General features: G+C 42.2%; 1 protein-coding gene and 1 long non-coding RNA gene across 2 annotated transcripts in view; one reads left to right on the plus strand and one right to left on the minus strand.

The window, feature by feature from the left end:
- Window positions 1-19,961, minus strand: part of PSMD2 (proteasome 26S subunit ubiquitin receptor, non-ATPase 2) — a 35,701-nt gene extending 15,740 nt beyond the window's left edge. Inside the window, exons 1-10 of the mRNA XM_026718881.2 lie at window positions 19,764-19,961; window positions 17,456-17,512; window positions 15,605-15,769; window positions 13,629-13,750; window positions 11,691-11,915; window positions 10,303-10,461; window positions 6,768-6,912; window positions 3,728-3,788; window positions 1,955-2,101; window positions 296-402 (exon numbers count right to left, since the gene is read on the minus strand). Of these exons, the coding sequence (XP_026574666.1) occupies window positions 296-402; window positions 1,955-2,101; window positions 3,728-3,788; window positions 6,768-6,912; window positions 10,303-10,461; window positions 11,691-11,915; window positions 13,629-13,750; window positions 15,605-15,769; window positions 17,456-17,512; window positions 19,764-19,910 (1,335 nt within the window). The 5' untranslated portion in view covers window positions 19,911-19,961. The remainder of the gene's footprint in view (window positions 1-295; window positions 403-1,954; window positions 2,102-3,727; window positions 3,789-6,767; window positions 6,913-10,302; window positions 10,462-11,690; window positions 11,916-13,628; window positions 13,751-15,604; window positions 15,770-17,455; window positions 17,513-19,763) is intronic.
- On the plus strand, window positions 4,478-6,911 carry LOC148125915 (uncharacterized). Its single transcript, XR_015743650.1, has 2 exons — window positions 4,478-6,243; window positions 6,709-6,911. It is a non-coding gene; the product is annotated as an uncharacterized LOC148125915 (long non-coding RNA).
- Window positions 19,962-26,470: the final 6,509 nt, after the last annotated feature.

The raw sequence follows: 26,470 nt of genomic DNA on the forward strand, positions 1-26,470 counted from the left end.
TGTGTGTGTGTGTGTGTGTGTCTAACTAGATTGTGAACTTGGAAAAACATTGTAGAACAAAGTGATTCACGTCCATGCATTTTTCCTGGCTGTTAGGGCAACAGTTTCTCATCGACCCTGTTCTGCAATGGGTTTTGTTTTCAAGTTTGTAATCTAATCCACAGCCCTGAAACGCCCTACTGTAGGCCTTCTCCATCTAAATCCTGTTCTGCAGGAGTTGAGCCTAACTCAAGGTTTTTTTGTTTTTTAATCTGCTCTACGGGGAAGAATTTAGGTTAGCAGTAGGCTCGCTCACTTTGATGTAGTCTTCTGAGGAATACAGATACTTGTCAATCTGGGTGAGGCCTCCATCCACATCCCACAGGAGGATCATCCCCAATGAGGCGGCAGCACTCAGCATCCCTGTGGAATAAATGGGACCATGAGAATACCAGCGCATCTGCAAACCGGGGCCAATTTTTTTTTATTGATTTCTGTTTTACTCGCTGCCAGCGTGAATCAATCCTGGGTAATGAACAGCCTGAGAAATCTTACATCCCCCCACCCGCTATTCACAACACGTTGTGATTCCAGGGGAGGTCTTAATTCATATATGTATGGGAGGGGGGGAAGAGGGGTATGAAGATATATAGGGAGAGTGGTTGCTCACCCCTGCATTCATTCCAAGTAGCCCATTCTTTAAGTTCAGTTCAAGGCATGAAAGAGAAGGCAAAATGCCTTAAACAATGGATTGGGGTGGGGTGGGGGGGAAGGAAAGCCTACAGCCCCCTTCATAAAAGGGCACCTGCCATTATAAATATTAGGATATAAGACCGGAGAATCTGGGCTGCAAAACTCTAGAGGCAGCAGAGATACAAGCACTTCTTTGTTGTCATTCAGGGACTGATCCGCCTTCTGAAGCCCAAAGTTGGTACCGTAAATTAAACTTCTTACTGTACCTATTTTAACTTTAGCCTGTATAAAGGTAAATCAACTGCCTGCATAGCATCGTGCAGCATTCTGTCATATTCAACTCTTAGCTGGGGTCCTTAGAGCTCTCTGATCTTGTTTGTTTTGGGGTGTTTTTTTTTTGCAGATTTTCACTATCTGGCTAGATAACATCATCATGCTAGAAGGGAGTATTTTGCTCTTATTTTCTAGATGCTAATGGCATGCCCTACAGTGTTGGTGGTAGTGTTGGTGGGAGCCACTAATGAGTGAGTGTATGAGGGGAGGGAGGAGGGAGGAGGGAGAGAGAGGAAGGAAGGAAGGAAGGAAGGAAGGAAGGAAGGAAGGAAGGAAGGAAGGAAGGAAGGAAGGAAGGAAGGAAGGAAGGAAGAAAGAAAGAAAGAAAGAAAGAAAGAAAGAAAGAAAGAAAGAAAGAAAGAAAGAAAGAAAGAAAGAAAGAAAGAAAGAAAACAAACCCCATTTTCTTCTAGTATTGATGATGTTATCTACTTTGGTAGTGAAATATCTGCCAAAAAAACCATCGAGCTGAGAGCACCAAGTACCCCATAGTTCAAACCTGAACTACAAATATTCTCTCAGTATCAACTCTTAGCATCCTCACTACCAATCAAATAAAAGGCAATTTGAATCAAACTTCTGAGTCCAACAAGACCCACGATCGCTTTAAGGACACATCCATGCAATTTTCTTGGCAGCGCTACACAAATGACCGTCAATTCCTTCCGGCAGAATCCTGATTTACCATCCTGGTACTAATTAGACCTGACCCTCTTGATTTCTGAGTTCAGGCCAAATCAAACCCAGTTCTGCCACTTGCTGAGTCACACCGGAGAGTTTCCAGGGTTTTAGAAAGTGGGGCACAGAATTAGAGTTCTAAATCCTACCCAGTAATGAATTCGTTGCCAGAGAGCATCTCTCATTGAGTGCAAAATTTCCCACTCTGGAGCAATTTCCCACCCTTCTCCTTCACCCCCAGCCCAGCCCGTGAGTTCTTGTCCTCCCTCACCATGGTCCTTGTTTTTGTAGAGCCACTTGTTGCCATCGTCGGTCAGCAGCTTGTCCTGGCCGAAAGCAGCATTCACAAAACCGTTCACAAAGGAGGAAGCCAAATTCATGCGAGCTGAATCCACTTGCGAACCACTACCGCCAAACCCTGAGGGAGGGAGCAGAGAAGGCAGGGGTGAATGGGCTGCTCCTGCCTCAGGTCGGAACTGGGAAACATCCGTGCTGTGCCACCAAGGTGATTTTTAAGAAGCTGCCGTCTAGCCAACACGCCGGCCATCAAAACAACTACAGTGTCACTGGCTGCACGCTGAATAAACAAAATTGGGTCTGGGTTTTATAATTAGAAAATGATGGGCAAATGGAAGAGCAGGAATGGGGGGGAGCAGTGTGTGTGTGTGTGTGTTGATCTACGGTGAAACAGTCTGTCTACTTTCCAAATTCTTGGGGGACTTTCAACTCCCCAGATAATGGCTCCGAAACAGAAAAATGTTCTCCAGAATCTTTCACCTCAAAGGGTGGCCAGACTCCCGTATAAAGTTGATGCTATCTATCTTTAGAATCTGTTTAAGGTTAGATAGCACCAACTTTGAGAGTCCGGCCACTCTTGAGATGAAAGTTTCTGTTTCCACTGGAGAACATTCTTCGGTCGCTGAACCATCATCTGGGGAGCAACTGTAGAGAACGTTACTTCTGGGCTTGACTCTGTAATGAGTTGCGCTTGGATTAACTTTAAAAACAGTTTGGAATGGGCCACCTCTGCCTTTCGTCCAGAGCACTGGTTCATTCTCCTCTAAGAGGCCCTCCGATTAAGCTTCAATCCCAGTATCCCTCTTCGCTCAGTTTTCTTGGCAGTTTTACGGTTTGCGGTTCATACTGAAAATCTATCTGCAAGAGCAAAACCATAGGCTCATTTTGTCCTGGGAAGTCCATCCAAGCCAGGAGCCCAGAATGGCTATGGAGTGGCCTTGGAGAAGATGAGTCGGAGCCTGTGGTGGTAGAGTCAAGAGAGGAATCAGCCTGGAGCTGTTACGTTCCCACAAGCGGTCCAAACCCAACCCCACTGAATTCTGTTAACAGTTATATAGCATCAGGTCAGTGCGGTTGGCGGACTAAATTCTTGTGTATAGACACGAGCAATAAATCAGTTTAACTGGAACTTAATGCGTGGTCCTGATTTTTCATCGCCTGGCGGCATTCTCCTATTAATAATTGTAATTTGTCAAAGCAATTGCTCTGAAAACAGACGTATGCTGATGTCGCAATGCCTTCGGTGGCCATTCCCTATTTTTTAAAAACCCTAAACTTTCAGGTTCAAACTACTATAGATTATCTTCCACAACAATCAAAATTGCAAATGTGTGTGTGTGTGTGTGTGAGTGTGCATATATATGTATATATACGTATACGTATACATATACATATACATATATATATATATATATACACACACACACACATACATACATACACACACACACACACACACACACACACACTCACTCCATGACAAAAACAGCCTCAAAATGTGAATCAAGAATTTGGGGGAGAGCGACACACTTAATGAATGTGACTAGCTATAAGTAAGTATGCAAAAGAGAATTGGGCCAGTATATTTGAAGAGGCATCATTACATAGTTAGAACTGCCCCTCTCTGTAAGGGAGATTATATCCAAACAGTGTGAATCAGACTGATGACGAGAGTTATAACCAACCAAGATATTCCTAGTGAACCCAGAGTCAGCAAGGACCCCGCTATTTTAAGCCCAGGACTTACGATTATTTTCTAGATGTGTTTTGTAAATGTCATCTGGCACCTTGGGCTCCATGATATCCAGCTGGAGGCAAAAGAAACAATTATTTTTGATGTCTTCCATATAAAACAAGTCTTCACCTGATTGCTGAATTAATCCACTATCCAGGTTTAAAATATATATGGAATCACAGAATGACCAAACTAGGTGTGGTTCACAGCACTTTTAAGTTACAAAAAAAAAAATCTGAAATCACGAGTAATGCTTTTCAAATATAATATATATTGAACACATTTGTTTACAGGATAAGCACATAGTGGTGAAGTAATAAATAAGCCACAGCCTCATTTAGATGGGGGGGACTGAAAATTCATCTAATTTATCGCCCATGTCCCACTGTCACCCCAAATCAAAGCTTTGATTTGATTTCCATGATGTGAACCCCCCACATTCAGTCCCTCTGAGGAAAATACAACTTTCTTAGTGGACTGTATCTTCCCAGGAGATCACAGCAAATCATTTTAAATCCAGTTTGCAAGAAGGCTTTGGACAGTAACGAAGTCTGCTTACTTTATAATTTTTCTGTTAGTCAATTCTCAAGTAATTGCCCTCCACTTTTCAACCAATGCAATTAGGGAGAACTTGGGGAAACTGGGGAAAAATGAGTTTTGAGGGGCTATCAGTAGCACAGGAGTCTCAAGTTCCCTGCAATGTTGGGTGAATGCCCAAATCAAGGAAAAGATTTACTGAAAACGAAAAAAAAACCCACACAATTTTTTTTCTTTTTTTACTCTCGCTGAACACAGATGCCCTGCTGAGCATTTCTGTTCATTAGAAACGCGAAGCATGTTGGAATTTGAAATGTTATGATCTTGAAATAGCGGTTTCAAAGTTAGACCAGGTTGTTCTGACCTTGCTAGAAATATTTTGAGCTCAACTTTGCTGTTTTACATTCAGAATGCTTCTGGTATCTCGGTAATGTTACCAGAACATTCCAGGTGAGCTCTGAACAACTCTTCCAAGGAGCTGTTTTGAATTCAAAATATTTTGTACCCTGCTGCAAAGAGTGGTCACAAAAAGGGTCAGAATCAAATAACTGATCACCCCACACAAGTATGAAGACTCCATGGCTGCAAATTCTGTTTTATCTTTAACTGAAATGTAGAAATAGGGACAGGTATTGGAAATCTCTAGATGCCATTTTTACACTAAATTGTCCAGATAGCATTTTAGTGTCAAGCAAGCAGCCTTTACTGTTAGAAGAGGGGAGAGCAGAGAAATAATATATAAGTAGACCAGCACTATATTTCAAATATTTAAACAACACGCTCAGCATTCCTAACAAAGCAATGCAACACCAGTGTTTAATTCTGATTCCAGTGTAGCCATAATATCTTCAGCACAAGACGTTTTCCATTTCAAAAGTTTTTATTGTTTTTTATTGTTTTTATGTATAGTTTTTCTGAGCACTTGGTCCCAAAAACTAGACAACAACATATCCAACTTTATTATGTCTCAAAATGCAAAACATCTTTTCTGGCTTACAATGAAATATGCAGAATGTATTTAGAATTGAACTCTTTTAAGCTTCAGTCTATCCAGACAACTTGAGTGAAACCTATTTAGCTGTGTGGTTTGTATCATGTGCAAGTGTTAATCTCGATACTCCTTTTTACAATTTGCTAAATCTATCCAGATTCTAATTAGATTTGCATACCACTGCATCATTCAATATCCTGATGGTTGAAAACAAGATAGATTCTACTAAGATATCCAGGTTAAAAAAAAACACAAAAAGAACCCACAGCAAAACTGATAATACGTTGAAAAACCTCCCATGCCTGAAAATGAATTAAAACTCATCCTTGCATCAAATTAAAAGCAGTGAAAACCTCTGTGCAAATGTTCAATCTGGCTTAAATTTGGGGGATATTACAGGCAATTCTTGTTTAGCAGCTGCAATTGAGACAGCACACGTGGTTGTTAAGCAAAGTAGACGCTAAGTGAAAGAAAAACTGTGCTTGTGATCTTATTTTAGCTTTCCTTTGCATTACAGACCTGCATAAAAGTGAGGACTTGGTCATAAAATTACTCTTTAACTACCATTTTAACTGTTAACCGTTGCTAAACGAAGCTAAACACTAAACACTGACACTAAACAAGGTCGATCTGAATTATTCCTTAACATTTGACCTTCTTTTCAAAAACGAGACCACTGTAGGAAAACAAATCTATCAGAAAATAAACTGACAGTATCAGCAGGCTGCATTCTCAGCTTGTTTGCTACAGCAGATGGCACTAAGAGGCAAAATAATGCTTTGACATGGGGATAAAGGAGGCATTTCTTAAAATTAAGCCAGATTGCTTCTAAAAGCTTTCCCGGGAATTTATACTGTCATTCAGGCAACATTTATCTCTTGCCTTGCTCTAAATGGACCTTTTGCCCGTCATTTTCACACTTCCCCTTATTCAAGATTCAAAATCCTACTAGGAAAAAACAACAACCTTGTGATATCTATGGAGATTTTCAGTCATCTAGGTCAGTGGTCCCCAACCTTTCTTGTGCCACGGCCCGGTACCGGCATCACAAAATGATCCGCGGCCCGATACCGGCATCAGCATGCATGACAAGGCAAGGCGAGCCGAGCGACTGGCCAGCCAGCCGTCCCCCGCTTCTCCCCGCCACCTTCAACTCCTCCTTTGTACCTTTGTCACTGGGCTTCGCTTCGGGACGGCTTCAGGACGGTCGCTCGGCTCGCCTTGCCTTGGGTGCTGAAAGAATCCTCGTGCCTTAGTTTCGTTCGAAGCCCCCACCGCCTTCGATGAAACTAAGGCGCGAGGATTCCTTCAGGACCCAAACGCCGCTTTCCAACCGGAAAAGCTCACCCAGAAGCACTTTCTTGTCAAACAAGATGGCGGCGCCCAGCAAACCGGCAGCCCAGTAGGAAATGTTCCACGGACCGGTACCGGTCCGCGGCCTGGTGGTTGGGGACCCCTGATCTAGGTCATGGTTGTCCCAAAAGCACCTTTGGGACAACCTTGTGATAGTGCAAGAGAACTTACTTCCCTGGCCAAGGCCAGAAAATTACTGTTGAGCTGGACGTTAGACATGATCTCCGTAAGATCCTCATATTCTTCAACATCCTCACTTAGCTCCAGAAAGACGCCGTGGCGGCCCAACATGAAGGCCATTTGCTTCTGAACCACTCTGCAAACAAACAAACAAGCAAAAATGTTAGCAAACCAAAAAAAAAAAATTTAGCTAGAGTGGACTGTAAGATGAACTGTCATTTGTTAAATTCAGCAATATCCTGTTGGTGGCCTTAATTGTTTTTTCCTTAGGAGCCAGTGCTTTGCAGGAGTAACAGCATTCCCCAGAGGGATGGATGGTGCTCAGTCTTCCAGGGTTTCCAAAATAGTGATAGTAGACTTATATGCCACTTTACAGTGCATTACAACCCTCTCTAAGCAGTTTACAGTCATGGCTGCTGCTCCAGGCCTGGAGGCGAGATGGATGCTGAGTCTTCATTAATTTTGGCTAGTTTAGGGCAGGTTTGGTGGTATTAATCTTCTAAGTGCACGTTTAAAAATAATAATAATAATAATTCCTGACTACCAGTTTGAAGGGCTTCGGCGACAGACTTGAAATCCGCAATTGTGCGCGGTTTCTGTCTGGGCTCGCCGCTGGAGTGCCCCGAGCCAGCTGGTTTCGGGGCTAAGCCACCCCGTAGAGGTGGTGAAGAGGGGGGAGACCGTCAGCAGGGTTGAGGAGAACTGCATCTTTCCTCCTCAGCTGGCCATTACTCCCTTTCCCAAAGGCGGTTGCAGTGGTGGTCAGAAATGGCCACCACAAAGACGAACTCAACTGGAAAAGAACATGCAGGAGGAAGATAAGAAGTGAAAGTTTTGGCTGACCAGGTTAAATTGTAAAAGCAACAACTAAGATACACTGGAATTTAAACTTACAAAAAATAACATTGCTCCCAAAGAAGAGTTGGAAGCAGCGAAGGAAAGTGAAAAGGGAAAAGGTTGGCTTTTTTTTTTCTTCTCTCTCCTTCCCTATACTGCCAACTAAGAGACTTAAATAAGAAATCAGAAAAATCTGCTTTGACATCAATAGGCAATTAAGCTGAAAATAAAACAAAATGCCAAAGGGATAATAAAGATTTCTGGACATTAAAAACTTTCTTTTTCAGAGGCAGGAAGGGAGAGAAAAAGAATAAGGGCAGGATCTGGAAGAGGGAGGAGACTGCCTGGAATTAAAAAGAATCTACAGTAAAACTTCAACAAGACTTCTAAAAGATACATTTTAACTGAAACTTTGCAACTAAATAGTAACCTCAGGAAGAGAAAGTGAAAAAAAAGAGCAAAAAAGAAAGAGCTTGCATGTATTTGGATTATTTGGTGATCTTTGGATTTTTGGTTATTATATTTGAATGACTAAAATCAATCAGGTGCTTGTTTAAAAATTTACACCATGGTACCATTTCTGGATGAATTGAAAATGGAACTTAAAAAGTACAAAGAAGATGCACAAGAAGGAAAGGGTGCTTTTGGCTTCGTTTTTCAATTCTTAGAAATGGAGATTTGGAACTATGAGAAAGAACGAGAAAAGACTGCAAAACCAGAAGACTGGGATAAAGAAGAAGCCATCTTTAATGAACAAGTAATTTTATGTGGGGAAGAAAAAGGAAAGGGGGGAAAGAGGATGGAGAATTTAAGACTTAAAAAAAAAACAACCAAAGAAAAGAAACATAATTTGAAAAATAAGTATAATACTGGAAAGCAACAGAAAAGGGGAATACAGAAGAGAGAAATAGAGGTAGAGAGACAAGGGGGTAAAAAAGGGAGAGAGAAGAAGAGAGGGAAGAAGGAAAGGAAAAGAAGTTACAAAGGACCGGAGCAAGATATAGAGAAACAGGACCTATTTAGAGATAATGGGTGAAAATGTAACTGAAAAAGGGATTTTGTAAAGGTACATAAGATTATATTGTTATATTAATAATAGAAATAACTTTAGAAAACTGGAAACAACGTATGATTAAAATGAGGGATAAAATAGTTAGTGTAATTTAGTGAAATGTTTGTGAATAAAATAAGTAAAATAAAATAAATGAGAAAATTGAATTAGGAAGGAACGGGAACATTTTAATTAGTTAATGTTTTAGAAAATATAAGTGAAGGGGGGGGAATTAACTACAGAAAGCCTATAATTGTTCCCATAGAAGTATAATATTTAATTGAAAAGTAATGTTAAAGATGTTAAGACTTTAATGAATATTTAATTAATGATAGAATTGAATTGGAATGTAATGTTGTTTTAATTATATACATTTATATTTCTTTTTCTTTTTTTAAGAATACAGTGTGTATTTTAAGAATGTACCAAGCAGAATCCGAATGGAAGTTATATATTATATTGAATGTTACAACTTTAGGGAAAAGATATAAAGGCGTTATACTCCAATCAGTAACTACAGGAGAAATCTTGTTTAATGAGAAAAGATAATAGATAATTGAAACAGGACAGACAAAAAATATAAATACAATGATGTGAATTGAGATGAGATAATTGAAATAAAATTGAGAAAATTAAAAGAGGGGAGAAGCTATGCAGAAAATGTAAAATAGTAATAAGATACGGAATAGAATATAAAAATGAGCATGAACCTGAATTTGTGTCTGTACGAAGAAATGTAACCCGGGATTATGCTGCTTTCAAAAAGATGTTTTATTTGTATTTTTTTCTCTTTGTGAAAACTCAAATAAAATTTACAAAATAATAATAATTATTATTATTATTATTACTATTATTATTATTCCAGAGTTTGTTAAGTCCTCAGTCTTTCAGCAGTCAAGGTTGCAAAAGGGGGAAAAACTTACTTAACAACTGTCTAGCTTAGAAAAAGAAAAATTTGACTCAGTTGTGGTTGTAAGCTGAGGACTACCTGGTTCTCCCCTTCCTGATGCATGATGTGGTCTCAGAATTACAGAGTTGGAAGGGACCTTGGAGGTCTTCTTGTCCAACTCCTTCCTGAAAACAGGAAATCCTATACCATTTCAGACAAATGGTTGTCCAATCTCTTCTTCAAAACCTCCAGTGGTGGAGCACCTACAACTTCTGAAGGCAACTGATTGTTGTGTCAGGAAATTGCTCCTTCGTTCTAGGTTGCTTTTCTCCTTGATTAGTTTCCATCCATTGCTTCTTCTCCTGCCTCGAGGGCTTTGGAGAATAGGTTGACCCCCTCTTCTTTGTGGCAGCCCCTCAAGTATTGGAAGACTTATCATGTCATGTCACACACCCCCAGTCCCTCTTTTCATTAAACTAGACATATCCAGTTCCTGCAAGTGTTTTATCCTCCAGACCTCTAATCATCTTTGTTGCTCTTCCGTGCACTCTTCTAGAATCTCTGCATCCATCTATCTATCTATCTATCTATCTATCTATCTATCTATCTATCTATCTATCTATCTATCTATATGAATGAAATAAAAAGGGTCTTTGGGCAAGGTTCTAGACTTAGCAATTCTCAGTTCTCCTAGCCCTGAATCCCGTGGATCTGTCCACAGCACCCCAATTCTAGGGAGCTCTACTTACACATCTTTGCAGGAAATGAAGATGTTTTCGGCCAGTTCCATGTCATTCAGCATGAGGGCCAAACGGAGGGCTTCAGGGTAGCGATTGAACTTGCGGAAGATGCTAAGGGCACAACGAAGAAGGGCAGAATTCTCTGGCTCGGGGACATAGCTCACACAGCTTGAAAAATAAGAAAGGGAGAGGCAGAAAACGAAGTTTGGTTAGCACTACGGCTATTAGCCAACTGTTCCTTTTTTCACAAATGTTACATGGTCCTTTGGGTTAGGTCCCCAAACTTTGATGTGGGCCTCAGTCCCTGCTCTCAAATTAAAATTTTCAATATGCGATGGGGGAAATCATTAAACTCATCATAAATATCCTGTAGTTGGGCTGGAAGAGAAAAAAATCACCATGAAACATATTGAAGCAAACGGGAGCTACAATTTGTTATGACACCACCATGGAAGAGTTAAAGTGGACAGAAATCCTACCGAAGAGCAAATATAGAAGTTACCTAAATTGGGAATCAGTTCCTTTAAGAGTGAGGAGGGAAGAGAATACATTTTTTTTAAATGATGTGCTGATTGATAATCTTTAGAATTATGGCTAATTATACCTTTCTTATCAGATTCAGGTGAATTTCAGCACAAAACAAACATTTTTTGCATGTATAAATGAATGCAAGCCTGTCACAATCAATGAGGATTTGGGCTCTGAATACCTTAGATCAAGGATTCCCAATTTTGGCAATTTTAAGATGCATGGACTTCAAGTCCCAGAATTCCCTAGCCAGTTCTGGGATTTGAAGTCCATGCATCTTAAAAGTTGTCAAAATTGGGATACACTGCCCTACATTTAATGTCCTGCATTTCTTTGCAACAATTCTTTATCATATTGGACTGCCTCAGTAGAATGGCAGTTTCTTATTCTATTATTTCTAAAGGAAATGATAGTTCCACTTTGAGTGCTCCATGCTTAAATTAGGTTCAAAGGCTAAGAGAGAAAAAGGTTCGTTGGGATTTTAGAAGAATAAGATAGGAAGGAACTAGAAACATATAGTTTTGAGGAGAGGCGGACAGCATTCTTGGGGAATCTGAAAAGATATCACACAGAAGAAGATTAAGATCTGTTCTGCATTGTTTCAGAGTGCAGAAAAAAAATAAAACAAAGGATCTGAGCGATAGGAATATAATTTCCAATTAAGTCTTAAGGGGGGGAAAAAAAAAAAACCTTTGGTATTTGAACCGTGGAACCAGTTATGGGAGAAAAATTAGGTTTGGATAGCCGCTGACCACGAATGTTTTAATATGGATCTCTGTGTTCAAAGAATTGGTCTCCACGGCCCAATTCAGCCTTGCCAACTCTTATGAATTGAACTCCACGAACCCCAGAAAGTACAGTTACCTTACCTGGTCAGGTAGAGACAAACTTTGGCATAGGCATTGTCGTCAATATATTCCTCCAGCATATCCATCTGCTCAATTTCCATCAGCAAATCACAGGCCTCGTGCTCAGCATTATGGGCCATGTTGTAGGGCACAATCTCCTTTACCAGAGTTAGAAGTGTGTCCTTCTGGGTCTTGTCTGCCTCGTCAATTTCCTGCCACTCCTTGGCGACTTCGCCTGCTAGATGCCTGCAGGGGCAACGGAAGGAAAATAGCCATGGTTTTAAAATAAAAAAACAAGACAAACTCCCTATTCAGTAAGTCATTTTGGGGGGTGGGGGGTTTTTCCAGCAAATTTATACCTTGTTTTTTCAGCCCATAAAATTAGAGGGGTACCTTTACTGAACTTAAATCTTCCCATGTTCTTTATTGTAAGGAATACTTCAAATAAGCGTTGAGAGTTAAGAGTTTACTTTACTGATTAGCCCTTGGGCCATATCAAAGTGCAGAGTTCCAGACACAAATTATTACTAAAATCTGATAAAAACAATTTAAAATGGAATTGGATAAAATTCAATTTAAAATGAAATTGGAATAAAATAACGGTTTAAAAAGAAATTGGAATAAAACAACGGTTTAAAATGAAATTGGAATGAAATACAATAATTTAATATAAAAATAAAATATGATAAAATTATATTTTGGTGTCACGCCTGCAATCTACCCCAATCAGTCCCGCGCAGGCCAATCACAACCGAACTATTTTGCTTAATTACTGTGCTGGGTTGAATGTTATTTTCAGATTCTGGCCGCCCATAAGGTAGGTTGTTTAGATATGGGGATCCCAGTGGGTCACTTGTCCGGTATATAGCAAATAAAGAGATTATCTGTCAAGAGACATCAGCAGCCTTGGGTTGCTTGGCAAGAGACTGTACCGAAGAAGCAACTGCTATGAACAGAGCTCAGGCAGTGCTGACTAGGGCACCACCCGAGAGCCTCCTGTTTGCTGTGTTCGGCTCTGCAGATGGGAGGCGATGTTTTAACAATGAAAAAGAACTATGTAGTTCAAAAGAACTGCACAGGTAGTCCTCGACTTACAACAGTTCGCTTAGCGACCGTTTGAAGTTACAGCAGCACTGAAAAAAAGTGACTTAGAACTGTTTTTCACACCTGTGACCGTTGAAGCATCCCCGTGGTCACGTGATTTACATTTTGGATGCTTGACAACCGATTCACGTTTATGACTGATACAGTGTCCCGGGGTCATGTGATCCCCTTCTGCGACCTTCTGATCAGCCAAGTCCATGGGGAAGCCAGATATCCCTTAACATCCATGTTACTAAAAGTCTACGGAGATTCTCAGTCATTCCAGGTCATGGTTGTCCCAAAGGTGTTTTTCCACCCCACCCGCCCAAGAGGCAACTGGACTTTCTTGTTTTTCGTTTGAAGACATTTCACTTCTCACCCACGTAGCTTCTTCAGCTCTGACTGAATGGTGGAAAGGAGAAGGATTTATACTCCTTGCAGACAACTGGTCATTTGCAAGGCCTATAAATCTGCAAGGCCTATAAATCTGCAAGGCCTATAAATCTGCAAGGAATATATATCTGCAAGGAATATAAATCTGCAAGGAATATAAATTCTCCCATTCCCCACCATCCAGTCAGAGCTGAAGAAACTTCTTGGATAGGAAGCGAAACGTCTTCAAAGAAAAACCAGAAAGTCCAGTTGCCTCTTGGAGGAAAAAAAAAAAAAGCAACTTTGGGGCATCTGTGTTACTAATTTAACAACTGCAGTGATTTACCGAACAAATGTGGCAAGAAAAGTGTTCAAATGGGGCAAGACTCACTTAACAAATTTCTCAATTAACCACCTTCATTTTGGGCTCAATTTTGGTCATAAGTGGAGGACTCCCTGTATGACTGATTTCTAGCTTGTCAGACATCTTAACTTGCTCCTTACCTGACGTACTCATGTCCCCACGAAGCTAAGGGTTCCTGAGATCCCACCAACCGATATTTCAGGCACTCTCGCTCTCCGCTCATTGTCATGGCCAGAACAGATATAATGTCAGCAGCAAAACGCTGTAAGGAGAAAGAGACGTTGAGACTGTATCGAGCAATACCTCTGGCTAAAACTTCTTGAAGCAGGAAGATGGCGACACCTCCCTGTGTTATACTTTGTAGCCTGCCTGAATAAGTAACAACGCTCTATTTATTTTATTTTATTTTATTTTAGGGAATTTGTACTGCCGCCTATTCACCCATGGTGACTCAAGGCGGCTTAACGGGAATATAAACCTCACATAGAAAACAATAAAACTAATAAAGGAATCTCCAGATCGTCCTAGATTTACAAACATTCGTTTAGTGACCGATCAAAGCTGCAAAGGCACTGAAAAAGGGACTTGGGACTGGTTTTTACACTGATGGCTGTTGCAGCATCTCCATGGTCACGTGATCAAAATCCGGGTGTTTGGCAACCGGCATGTATTTCTGGCAGCTGCACGGTCCCAGGATTGTGGGATCACTATTTGTAATCTTACCAGCTGGCCTCTGACCAGCAAAATCAATGGTGGAAGCCAGATTCACTTAATGACATGACAACTGCCATGATTCGTTTAATCACTGTGGAACGGAAGGTCGCAAAATAAGACAAAGCCATGCAAATGTTGGGATCAATTTTGGTCGTAAGACCACCTGTACACAGTAATAAGACCTTCTCTCCTAACAGAAAAGCCACTGGCTTTTTAAAGCTAAAAAAAAAAAACGCTCTCCACTTCTTCCAGTGCTCCCTTTTCAAAGGAATGAGCAACATATTCGCTCTCCTTATAAGTCCTCTTATAACCCAACTATAATAGGAAGCTTTTAAGTCACATGGAAGGAGCCCCCTTGGGTTCCATCTCATCTGCCACCCGTTTTTATTTTCTTCCTAGCAAGGGCACGGCCTGCTTTTTTTCAGCTCAAGGGGAGTGTTGATCCTCTGATTGTGAAAGGACTGGAACCACCAGCTTGTCACCCGAGCTCGATAGGGGCTTGGGAGGAGAGAGAGTGATGGGACTAGTCACCCCACTGGCTTTAATTGCCTAAGGTGGGACTAGAACTCACAGTCTCCCAGGTACCAGCCTGTAGCCAAAGTGACTCTCACTTGTCACCCATTTTACGTTCTGCTGGTTTATTTATGTATATAGAAATTTTATATTGCTGCCTACTCACACATGGTGCCTCAAGGCGGCTCACAAGGACATAAAAACACAATATGAAGAAATAAAAAAAAAATTAACAAGAAAAATAATTGAATAACAACCTCCCACAACCTCACACCCCGGCAACAACACACATTCATACTAGGCATTTAACGGGCTGCATCCCACTCTGGGTTCCGCTGGCCCGCTGAACCTCTTCAGGGCCTTCTGAAAGAGTGTTGAGTGGGGGCCAGTCTAATTTCTGGGGGAAGATGTTCCAATGAGAGGGAGCCACCACGGAGAAGGCCCTTCTTCTAGGTCCCACCAGGTGTATCTCCCTCGGGGGGGATGAGACCCGCAACATTCCCTGCCTCCCTGCTCTAATGGGTCGGGGAGATGTGAATGGCAAGAGACGGTCCCTCGGATAACCTGGTCCCAAGCCAGGAAGGGCTTTAAAGGTGACAACCAGCATCTTGAATATCACCCAGAAGCAAATTGGCAACCAATGCTTGTTCCCGCAGGAGAGGTGACACGTGCGCACACCGAGGTCTGCACAAAACCATTTCGGAGATCATGTGAAGGTCTACAGTGAATAGATTGATCCTTGAAGCAAAGAAAGTAAATCGGTATTTAGATTTTTGACAACCGGGAACCAATTTGCTAGCTAGCTAGCTATTAGAAAGGACAAAAACAAAAAAAAAGTGAAATGGTAAAATAGCACCAACACTTCTTCAAATCAATCCAGGCTGGATACCTTGTTTTCCCCTGCGGCCATGTTTTCGTAGATCTCTTTCAATTTGCCGTAATGTGGCCGCAGAAACTTCAAGGGCTTGGGTACAGAAGTCATGGAGGTTGTGGAAGAGCGTATCTGCCTGCGAAGTTCCTCCAGGGCAGGGCGATAAAGAGCCGTGTCTTGCTCCTGCAATCAGATCGGTTGTTATTAGGAAGCAAACACAAATTGACCTGCCAATCCCTCCCTGCAGAATTGCTGCTCCGGTTAAATATGGCCAGCATGAACCAACTCATACCTTTGCTATGGGACCTGCGCTAAGAGAAATATTTATTAGAAACAGGCATAGCTGTTTTAAGAAGAGTCCTGAGGGATCAGGCAACTGTTCCATTTAGTCCACCATTTTTGGTCACACGATTAAAAAACGCTCCCTTTTTATGATATCCCTATTTGGGTAGAGTCAAGGCGATTGGATGGAGCTGAGCATTTACTGACCAGATGCCCTTCCTGACACCTATGCTGTGTTAGCAACAGATGGTTGTTTTTTTTCTTTGAGCCCTAGGAAAGAAACATTCGCTGCTACTAGGATTGAACTCTCAACATCCAAAGTGGGAAAGGAGGGTCTTGACCACTAGGCCACCATGCTGTTCTTGGTCACACAATAGTCAGTCAAAAATAACCAAGAACCTCACAAATGTTAGAATTATGCTGAGAGCTTTCTTCCACGTTATTCTCTTCACTGTCAAATAGGAAGGTATCTAGCATATGATAATTGTCCCATTTTATTTTGTCCTGCTTTGGAGATTTGAAACAAAAATTTTTTGAGACAAATGAAGTTTTAGATTGATGGCCAGTATGAACCAATCAAAACATCTGCTTTACAAAGTAATAAAAGTGGGGCCAGTCATCATAGGTGCTTCAACTTACAATCATCATGACTTACAATGAAAATTCTGGGGTCCATTACATTCACAAGACAAGGACTATCTGTACCCTCTTGACAGTTTTACTTAAAAAAACATTGTTATAAACAGCAAGTCAACACTCGTAAATAGTGAGAATTAATTTTATTATGAGAATAGGGTAGAACCAACAACATGCATGCTACTGTTATCAGAAAGAATATACAGTCACTAAACAAAGTCCTAAACTTTCTTTAGTGACTGTTTAAAATTACAACTGCACTGAAAAAAATGACTTTATGACCATTTTTTCACACTTACAACCATTGCAACAACCCCATGATCACATGATCAAAATTCAGAGGCTTGACAACTGATTCATATTTATGACAGTTGCAGCGCCCTGGGGTCATGTGACCACCTTTTGAGACCTCCCCACAAGCAAATTCAATGAAGAAGCCAGATTCCCTTAACAACTCTGTTACTAATTTTACAACTGCAGTGATTCATTTAGCAGAGTGGTGCGGTGGCCTAGAGGTGGAGCTCTTGCCTTACAATCAGGAGGCTGTGAATTTGATGCTAGATAAAGGCAGATGTTTCTCTCTCTGGGCACAATGAGAATGTACCTGAACAAAACTCCACTTTGGCAACAGGAAGGGCATCCGGCCACTAAACACTCAGCTCCATCCACCCCACAAGGGATTGTGGGGCTGTTAAAAGAAAGTGATTCATTTAACAATGTAAGAAGAAAGGTCATAAAATGGGGCAGAATTCACTTAACAAATATCTTACTTAGCCACAAAAATTTTGGGCTAAATTGTGGCTGTAAATCAGCAACTACCTGTATTATACATAGCATTGTCAATATAGTACAGGCTGTGCTTTATTACTGTATGAAACTCTATATTTCCTGAATATAGTAAAATAGTACGTTCTGATATCCCACAAATTTACAGTAAAAAAGAGAACTTACTCCCAAGCGTTCCACAAGCATTTCCAGCTCATCTTGTAGTTGTTTGTCTTCTTCAGACTGTAAGGAATGAAAGAAAAAATGTAAAAATCCAGGCCTCTCGGAAAGCCTAAATTTTTCAATTATTCTGAACTGTAACTGAACTGATGGATGAAACAGGAATACAAAGCAATTCAACAGCAAGGTGACGATGGCACCATAACTTACATTTAATCATAAATATTTGTAAATGAAAATAGAAATATGAAATTCAAGCAGTGAGAGAATGGAGCCAACTGAGAAAAATAAAAAACTACAGGCTTAACATCACAAATGCCACCATTACTTTCAATTACAGGCAGATCTAGCAAATAAGCCAAACCACAAAAGCACTCAGAAGCATCCCAACTGCCCCTTATTGTTATTCTAATCTCCCATAAGCCACCACCACATTTTAAATGCATTCAGTTTTGGTCACTGCAATATAAAAAGGATGTTGAGACTGTACAAAGATTGCAGAGAAAAGCAACAAAGGTGATTATGGGACTGTGAGGCTAAAACATATGAAGAACTGTTGCAGGAATTGGGTATGTCTAGTTTAATGATAAGAAGGACTAGAGAGGACATGATAGCAGTCTTCCAATATCTCAAGGGCTGCCACAAAGAAGAGGGAGTCAAGCTATTCTCCAAAGCATCTGAAGGCAGAACAAGGAACAACGGATGGAAACTAATCAAGGAGAGAACCAACCTAGAACTAAGGAGTTTTCTGACAGTGAGAACAATTAACCAGTGGAACAAACTTGCCTCTAGAAGTTGCGGGTGCTCCAACACTGGAGGCTTTTAAGAAGAGTCTGGACAACCGTTTGTTTGGAATGGTATAGGATTTTCTGCCAGAGCAGGGGGTTGGACTAGAAGACCTCCACGGTCCCTTCTGATGCTGTTATTCTGCTGACCTCAGTAACAGGTTTTTAATGGCAAGGTCTCCGTTTAACTCTCCAGGGTGGCAATTCTGGGCAAACCACTGAAGATTTGGAAATGCGCCGGTCACCAAAGAGGGCCTTAGAATCTAAGGCTTAGAATAACTTTTGTCACTTTAAATGTGCACTAATCGGCATACGTTCAAATGAAATTCCGTTGCGTACAGCTCTCAAAGGGTCCCCGCCTCCAATATGCACTATATGAACATCACAATAAATAAATATATTTAATGTATTAATCCTGTGGCTTTTCAAGCTGATTGCCAACATGGAGGGGGGGAGGTGTCTCCTTTGAAAGGGCAGCTCTTTCGTCATCATCCCCATCCAAACACTCATTTTGCTGCTCTCTGAGGACGCCTATTCCGCAACATGTGCTGGGGCTTGGCCCACCTGCCCAAACTTCACTGGCTATTCGTCTGGTTCTGTCAAGAGGAAAGAGGAGTGGGGGGGGTCATTGATCCCACGAAGAGGCCCGCCAGAACAGGTATTGCTAAAGATGCAGCCTTGCAACTACCGCTTTCCGGGCGAAGAAGAAAACGAGATCCTTTATTTATTTATCTACCAGTAGTCCTCAACTTACAACAGCTCGTTTAGGGACCATTCAAAAGTTCCATCACTGCGAGAAGTGACTTCTGACCCTTTTTCACCCTTACGACCGTTTGCAGCATCCCCACGATCATGGGATCCAAAATCAGACTCTTGGCAACGGACTATTGAAGACGGTTGCAGCGTGGGAGGGTGTCACGCCCTTCTGAGACCTTCCGACAAGCCAAGTCAATGGGGAAGCCGGATTCGCTTTAACAAACGTGGGACTCACTTAAAGACGGCAGCGATTCCCCGTAACAACTGTGGCAAGCAAGGTCGTAACAGGGGGCCAAACTCCACCACACACACACACACATACACACACACACGTAACCAATGTTTCCCTTGGCAACACAAATGTTGGTGGCCAGTGTGGTCGTAAGTCGAGGACTACCTGCATGCCGCCGATTATCCTTTAATAGCTACCTCAAGGCGGCAAATATGCACAAGGCTCCTGTTTTCACCCTAACAACAACCCTGTGAGGTGGGCTGGGCCCAGTGTCGGCGAAGCGGCCCAAAGTTCTAACCCAAGCGGCTTCACACCCGGTTCAGATCCCGGGAGACACTCTGCACATGCTCAGATGCACTCGAGTTTCTCTACCAGCCCCGGCCGAGCGGGAAGGCGAGGGAGGAAGAAGGATCGTAAGATCTCCAGCCCGGGCTGCGGATGAGGGGGCCGGAGAAGCGGCGGCTTAAGGCGCGTTTTCCCGGCCCCGGGCCTTGGCCGTGACTCAGCGCGGCTATTTGCGGCTCCCTCGCCGGCCTCTCACCAGCTCCTGCTCCTTGTCCGCCGCGGGGGCGTTAGGGTCCTTCTTGTCTTTGCTCCAGGGCCCCGTCAGTTTGTCGTCACCGGAGCCGGGCGTCGAGCCCCCGGCCTGAGACCGCCTTTGACAACCGCCGCCGCCTCCGTCCTCCATCACAAGCCGCTTCCTCTCGGGGGCCGACGGAGGCACTGCGCATGCGCCGGTGCCGTAATGGGGGAGGAGCCTTAGCCCGCCAATCCGCACCTCAGGAGTGGAAGGGAGGGCGCGAGCGCCGGCGGACGGAGGGCGGTGTTGAGGGACGTGGGAGGGGCAAGGGAGTAAGGGTGGAGCCAAGCTCGGAGAGGGGGCGGGGCGAGGCGAGGCCGTCGGACCACGTGCAGGTCGATCAGAATCTGCAGGCGGGGAGTCTGATTTCTTGGCCGCCGTTTCCAGGTTCCTATAGAGTTGGAAGGGAGCTTATAGGTCATCTAGTCCAACCCCCGCCCAAGCAGGAGAACCCTACACCATTTCTGACAGATGGCAGTCCAATCTCTTTTTTTTTTATTGAAAAGGTTTAAAAACATTGGAATGTGGTGATCTGTTGACATATATCAGCAGTCTTTACATTATTATATTATCAGAATGTCATCAAACAATATAACATTTTTATATATGTGTGTGTGCGTATGGTATTCAGCTTTGTTCGGGTATTTTCCCATGTCATTATAGTTGTGCTTTTAAAGTTGTAGCAACATTTCAGCAGAATCTCATCTGCCATCATCAGGCTTCTGTATTGTGTTCGTCTGTGGAACACAATAGACAAACACAACAGTGTTCACAGACAAACACAATACAGAAGCCTGATGATGGCAGATGAGATTCTGCCAAAACGTTGCTACAACTTTAAAAGCACAACTATAATGATGGGGAAAATACCTGAACAAAGCTGAATACCATACATGTAAGTACATGCGAAAACAAATATATATATATATATAATATATATATATATATATATATATATGACATTCGGCTTTTTGGGGTATTTTCCCACGTCATTGTAGTTGTGCTTTTAAAGTTTAAAATTTATATATATATATATATATATATATGGACTACTTGTACATCTATATACATTTTTACATTATAATTCTTCATATTCATTTCCATCTTAGGCATTTTATTGTAGTATAAACTCTGTGATTTTTATTTTACATTTTTTGACTTCCTTTCATAGCCCTCCAATTATATTTTTTCCCCATATTTCATAGAATTCTGAAGTATCTCGTTCCTTCAGTTCTACTGTTAAGCTATCTAGCTTAGTGCAGTATATAATTTTTTTAATTAATATTTCATCATTAGGTATTTCTTTTAATTTCCATGTTTGGGCAATCAATAGTCTGGGCAATACAGTAATTACTAATATAAACTTGGCATCAGATAAAAGTTTAATAAAATAATATTACAGATAACAGACAGATAATCAGAGTTGGAAGGGATCTTGTAGGTCATCTAGTCCATCTAATCCAACCCTAACCCAAGAAGGAGACCCTACACCATTTCTGACAATTGCAGTCCAATCTCTTCTCGAAAGTCTTAAGTGATGGCACTACCAGAACTTCTGAAGGCAACTTCTGTTCCATTGGTTCTCACAGTCAGAAAATTTCTCCTTGTTTCCAGGTTGAATCTCTCCTTGTTCAGTTTCCATCCATTATTCCTTGTCTGGCCTTCAGGTGCTTTGGAAAATAGCTTGACCCCCTTCCTCCTCTCTGTGGCAGTGTCTCAAACATTGGAACCTGTGGTGGGATTCAAAAACTTTTACTACCGGTTCTGTGGGTGTGGCTTGGTGGGCATGGCAGGGGAAGGATACTGCAAAATCCCCATTCCCTCCCCACCCCACTAACCTGCTTTTCAGCTCCGTTCTCCAGTGCAGGGCAACCAAAGAAGACCCAGCCGATCAGCTGGGACTCAGGAGGCAGAGAATAGATAGGGACAGGGACAATCAGAGGTGGGATTTGCCGATTCTCCAAACTACTCAAAATTTCCGCTACCAGAACCTGCTGAAGACCACCTCTGATTGGAACCCTGCTATCCTGTCTCCCCTGGTCCTTCTCTTCCCTCGACTAGCCAGGCCCAGTTCCTGCAACCATTCTTCCTATGTTTTAGCCTCCAGTCCCCTCATCATCCTGGTTGCTCTTCTCTGTACTTTTTCTAGAGTCTCAACATCGTTTTTATAGTATGGCGACCAAAACTGGATGCAGTATTCCGGGTTGTAAGTTGAGAATTCGCTGCATCCTGTCCTGGAACTCTGTTGAGGTACTTCTCTTTCCTTCTTAGGCCCAGGGAGTGGTGAAGGACCTGGACGCAGAGCTGCTTCGGCACTTAGCTCAAGGCACAGCCTTCCTGCAAGTCAGCACCAAAGCGAAGTGTCATAAATATGAGCAAGCATCTGAATGTTGATATTGTGATCATGGGAATGGTGCAATGGTCATAAGGGTGAAAAACGGTCATAAGTCACTTTTTTCAGTTGATGTGTTGTGGTTTGCAGGCAGCCTGTGCAGACAGCAGCAAAATCGGACAGTGGGGAAGAACGGGGTCTAGTTTGGGAGGCTGGAGAGGACTCGGATGAGGGTCCTTCGTCTGATGCAAAGATGGGGCCAGGATCATCTGGGAGTTATGTGCTGACTCCAGAGTCTGTCAGCAGTGAGGCAGAGGAATGAGGGGAGCCTGTTCCCAGTGCGCCTATGCGCAGAGCTGCTAGAAGGCAAGAGCAGCTGAGACAAAAGGGGCGACTCGTTAGTAAGGCTGGGAAGTGATTGCCCCTCCCATAAGGTATAAAGGAAGTGTAAAGATAGAGAAACCTTTGGAAGAAGCAAAGTCATTCACTCTGTTCAGATTAACCCTTGAAGCTCTGTATGGACTTTGTACTTTGGTTGGTTTTTTACAATTCATTTGGCACTTTAGTTGTTGACAGCAATTCAAAGGAGAGAAAGGTGGGTGCTTATCTCGAGGGACTGTTTGGGACTCATTACGGGCTGGGAATGAACATAATTCCCAGCACTGAAATAAAACAAGAGTTGTTTGGACTAAGCATGTGCTTAATTACAGTCTCAGGAAACCTTGGTCAGAACAGAGCCAGTTGCCAAGCATCAGAATTTTTCCACGTGGTCATGGGGATGCTGCAAAGGTCATAAATGTGAAAAAACAGTCATAAGTCATGTTTTTCACTGCCGTTGTAACTTTGAATGGCTACTGAACAAACTGTTTTAGATTTAATGTCGGAAAGGAAGAGCAATACCTCAGGGTATTTTTGTTCTGTACTTGGGTGAATCTCTCCATGCGCCATTCAGGAAATTGTGTGCACAGCATGGCATGATTTAAAAACTAATAAATTAAAACGCATGAATAATGAAAATAAAGCGAAACAGCTTGCGCGGGGAGAAACCTTTTAACACGAGCTGGCCTTGAGCTCAAGGTTTTGCCCGATAGATAGATAGATAGATAGATAGATAGATAGATAGATAGATAGATAGATAGATAGATAGATAGAAATATAGATTAGATATGGATATAGATATAGATAGATACACACACACACACACACACACACACACACACACACACAGATATAAATAGTCGAGGGTGGGCAGCAATAGGAAAATAAAATTCTTCAAATTGATTTATGTCCGAAATGGCTGCAGAATTCCAATTCTTAATCGGTGCCTCTTACGTTGATACATAACAAGGTTAGATGTACCAAGTGGCTCATGGAAGCTCAGCAAATCAGGATATAAACCAATTTGGGAAAGGAAGGGAACAATTTCCCTCTGCAGGCAAACAGTTCAGTTTTCCGCTGTCCCTGAGAATGATAGAAATTAGAAGGTCACAACGACCATTTTGCTGATCAAAGGTCTGGCGACATTTCCTGTAACAAAATCCCTAGCTGGACTCTTCTTCCCTCCCTTTAAACCATTTTTGCTTGCATGTAAATGCTCTCAGTTTTGGTATATCAAATGGGAGGCCTACATAGAGCTGATGATTTCTTTGCAAGGCCTGGGATCATAAAATAGATCTCATTCAATAACCCAAGTTGAACACGTTGTGCAAACGTGTTTTCTTTCTCTTAGAACAGAACAAAATAACAGTTCGAAGGGGCCTTAGAGGTCTCCAGCCCCTTGCTCAGGCAGGAAACTCTATACCATTTCAGACAAACGATTATCCACTCTCTTCTTAATAAAGTCCAGTGTTGGAGCACCCACAACTTCTAGAGAAAATTGTTCCACTGGTTAATTGTTCTCACTGACAGGAAATTCCTCCTTAGTTCTAGGTTGCTTCTCTCCTTGATTGGTTTCCACCCATGGCTTCTTGTCCTGCCTTCAGGGGCTTTGGAGAATAGCTTGACTCCCTCTTCTTTGTGGCAGCCCCTCAGATATTGGAAGACTGCTATCCTGTCACCCCTAGTCCTTCTTTTGAATAAACTAGACGTGCCCAATTCCAGCAACCATTCCGCTTATCATCTTTGATGTTTTCCTCTGTACTCTTTTTAGTGTCTCAACATCTTTTTTACATTGTGGCGAGCAGTGGTAGGATTCAAAAAAAATTTACTACTGGTTCTGCGGGTGTGGCTTGGTGGGTGTGGCAGGGGGAGGTTAGTGTAAAATTCTCATTCATTCCCCACCCCACTAACCTGCTTTCCAGCTCCGTTCTCCTGTTCAGGGCAACCAAAGAAGACCCAGCCAATCAGCTGGGACTCGGGAGGCAGAGAATAAATGGGGGCGGGGCCAGTCAGAGGTGGCATTTGTGGGTTCTCCAAACTACTCAAAATTTCCACCACCGGTTCTCCAGAGCTGGTCAGAACCTGCTGAATACCCACCTCTGCTTCAGGAGTTGTGGAGAATAGCTTGATTGCCTCTTTGTGGCAGCCCCTGTGATATTGGAAGACTGCTATCATGTCACTCCTGATCCTTCTGTTCATTAAATTAGATATAACCAATTCCTGCCACCTATTCTTGATATGCTTTAGATTCCACTCTCCTGATCATCTTTGTTGCTCTTCTCTGCATTCTTTCTAATCTTAACATCTTTTGTTAACATCTGTATATCTCTGGTGGCAACCAAAACTGGATGCAAATTCCAAGTGTGGTCTTATTATATCAAGGCATTAGAAAGTCTTGATTCTCAGTGAAAGGTTCTCCTCAGCTTTTGTTCTGACCCAAAACCTTTTCTAATAAAAACAAACACGAACCAAAGGGAACAGAAACCTTTTAATGATTCTTATGAATCCCCGGTTAAAAGGCTGATGCAAACTAATTAACTTTGATAAACACAAGCCTCGCCAAAACCGTGCGAGGCTGCCAAGAATAATAGACAAGAAATATTTCACAACACAAGAATCTTCAAATATCAGCTTAAGATACTGCAGTGTCCACGAGGCTGGAGTTTCAAAACGTCTTTGCTTCCTGCAAAGAATGTCCGATTCACAGCTGGCTTTTATCTTCTTGAAGGAGGGGCCATTATCTTACAGCCTTACTCCCGAGTCACTTGGCCCAGGCTCCCCGGGAACCTCCTCATCGCTGCTGACAGCCCCTACAATCTCTGAAGGCAGCAGTCCACTCCCTAATGGTCCTGGCCCCTCACCTGAGTCCTCACTCACCTCAGCCGTCCGCACCTGCTGCTGGCTATCCACAACAGGTTTCAGCCATTTTCCTATTTTGCCTTTCCCCTTGGTTGTCTGACTTCAAGAGAGTTTTGTCCCAATTCATGACTTTTCTTGCCACTGTTGCATGTTAATTTCGTAACACAGTTGTTAAGGGAATCCGGCTTCCCCGCTGATTTTGCTTGTCAGGAAATCTCAAACGCTGATCACAGGACACCAAGTTACGGCAACAGTCATAGATATGAACCCGTTGCCAAGCATCTGAATTCTGATCATGTGACCTCGGGGATGCTGTAACGGTCATGTAAGTTTGAAAAACAGTCCTGTCACTTTTTTTTTCAGTGCCATTGTAACTTTGAACCGTTACGAGATAAATTATTATAAGTTGAGGACTAACTATATTTTAAGTTTAACTCTATCAAGATATCCTTCATAAATCAGTCAGAATAGAGCTGGAAGAGAACCTAGAGGTCTTCTAGTCCAACCCCCTGCCCAAGCAGGCAACCCTATCCCATTCCAGACAAGTGACTGTCCAGTCTCTTCTTAAAAACTTGCGGTGATGAAGCACCCACAACTTCTGAAGAGAAGCTGGTTAGTTGTCCTCACTGTTAGGAAATTTCTCCTTAGTTCTAAGTTGCTTCTCTCCTTGATTAGTTTCCATCTGTTGCTTCTTATCCTGCCTTCAGGTGCTTTGGAGAATGGATTGACTCCTTCTTCTTTGGGGCAGCCCCTGAGGTATTGGAAGACTGCTATCATGTCCTCCCTAGACTGGCCAATATGGTGGCCCCTACCCAATTCTTACAACCGTTCTTAATATGTTTTTGTCTCCTGTCCCTTAATCGTCTTGGTTGCTCTTCTTTGCACTTTTTCCAAAGTCTCAGCCTCTTTTTTTTTTTGTAATGTGGTGACCAAAGCTGGATGCAGTATTCCAGGTGTGGTCTTGGCTTTACAAAAGCTTTACAAAGCGGTACTAATACTTCACGTGAATTTGATTCCATGCCTCTGTTTAGACAACCAAGGATTGTATTAGCTTTTTTTGGCTCATGCCAAATATCATTAATATAATATAATAACATTT

Source organism: Pseudonaja textilis, chromosome 4 (assembly GCF_049901715.1).
Source record: "Pseudonaja textilis isolate UNSWEBS1 chromosome 4, rPseTex1.2, whole genome shotgun sequence".
Taxonomy (NCBI): domain Eukaryota; kingdom Metazoa; phylum Chordata; class Lepidosauria; order Squamata; family Elapidae; genus Pseudonaja; species Pseudonaja textilis.